At 58.6% G+C, this 1,147-nt stretch overlaps 1 protein-coding gene across 1 annotated transcript in view; it reads left to right on the plus strand.

Annotated features, from left to right (window-relative positions):
• Positions 1-669: 669 nt before the first annotated feature.
• Positions 670-1,147, plus strand: part of EMIHUDRAFT_217541 (hypothetical protein) — a gene marked incomplete at both ends in the record, with an annotated part of 614 nt that continues 136 nt past the window's right edge. The window contains one exon of the mRNA XM_005760766.1: positions 670-1,119. Within this exon, the coding sequence (XP_005760823.1) occupies positions 670-1,119 (450 nt within the window). The remainder of the gene's footprint in view (positions 1,120-1,147) is intronic.

The raw sequence follows: 1,147 nt of genomic DNA on the forward strand, positions 1-1,147 counted from the left end.
CTTTCGTTCTTTCTTTGTTGAGAGGTTGAGGTGCGAGCCCTGCTGGTTTACAGGGGGCGTCTGGAAAGAGGAGGCGTGTGATAAGTGGGGCGGTGCGCCGTGCGCGCGCTGGCGAGTAGAGACCACGCCTGCTATTCACAGCACAACCTGCACAAGCCCTCGCCGGGGGCTCGAGCATGCGCAGCGAAAAGCCTTTTTCCAGACGGATCCCCCCCTGTGAAAAAGTGAGGCGTGGTCTCTACTCGCCAGGTGCGCGCGCACACACGCAAACAAAAAACAAATCTGACCCCCGCACAGCTGAGAGAGAGATTTTTAGCAATACCAAACAACTCTAACACTCACACGTAATTTGGGGTGTTTGTCACAGCTGCCGTCGTGCAAAGCGTGTCATCTTGATTGGCGCGGGGCTGGCTCGATCGACTTTTAAACAAAAAACATCTCTCTCTCTTTTAAAGGTTTCGAAGCGCACACACACACATATCATATATCATGTGAATTTCATGAAAAGAGAAATCCCGCTGTCACTTGTAGTGAGCGTCGGGCTGGTGGTTCGACATCGAGTTTGAAAACTGTTTCTCGACGTCTCTCTTCACAGGAAAATCCTGTGAAGAAAGAACCTCGGCTTGGTCGGCACTCCGCGGTCTAGGACAGGTGAGCAACCTGCTTATCATGCCTCCGCCGCCCTCGTTTGTCGACCGCTACCACCTCGCAGCGCGGCTCGGCGCCGGCTGTTCCGGTGTGGTCTTCTCGGCTTCCGATCGCAAGACCGGAGAGCCCGTGGCCATCAAGCTCGCTCGCCGCAAGCGAGGCTTGCGGTGGTCGCTTCTGTGCCGCACCTTTGCCAACGAGGCGGAGATGTTGAAGCGGTGCGTCCACCCAAACGTCATTGGCCTGCGGTGCCTGCTCACCGGTCCGGACGAGGTGGCTCTGGCGCTCGAGCTGGTGAGCGGCGGTGACGCGCAGCAGCTACTGCAAAGACACGGCGCGCTGTCCGAGCCTGTGGCGTGTGCGATCACCTGCCAGGTTGCGCACGCGCTGGAGCACATCCACGCGTGCGGCGTGCTCCACCGCGATGTCAAGCTGGAGAACCTGCTCATCGCGTCGATCGATGGGCCGCGCGTGCTGCTCTGCGACTTTGGCCACGCCT

Source organism: Emiliania huxleyi, assembly GCF_000372725.1.
Source record: "Emiliania huxleyi CCMP1516 unplaced genomic scaffold EMIHUscaffold_74, whole genome shotgun sequence".
Classification (NCBI taxonomy): Eukaryota; Haptophyta; order Isochrysidales; family Noelaerhabdaceae; genus Emiliania; species Emiliania huxleyi.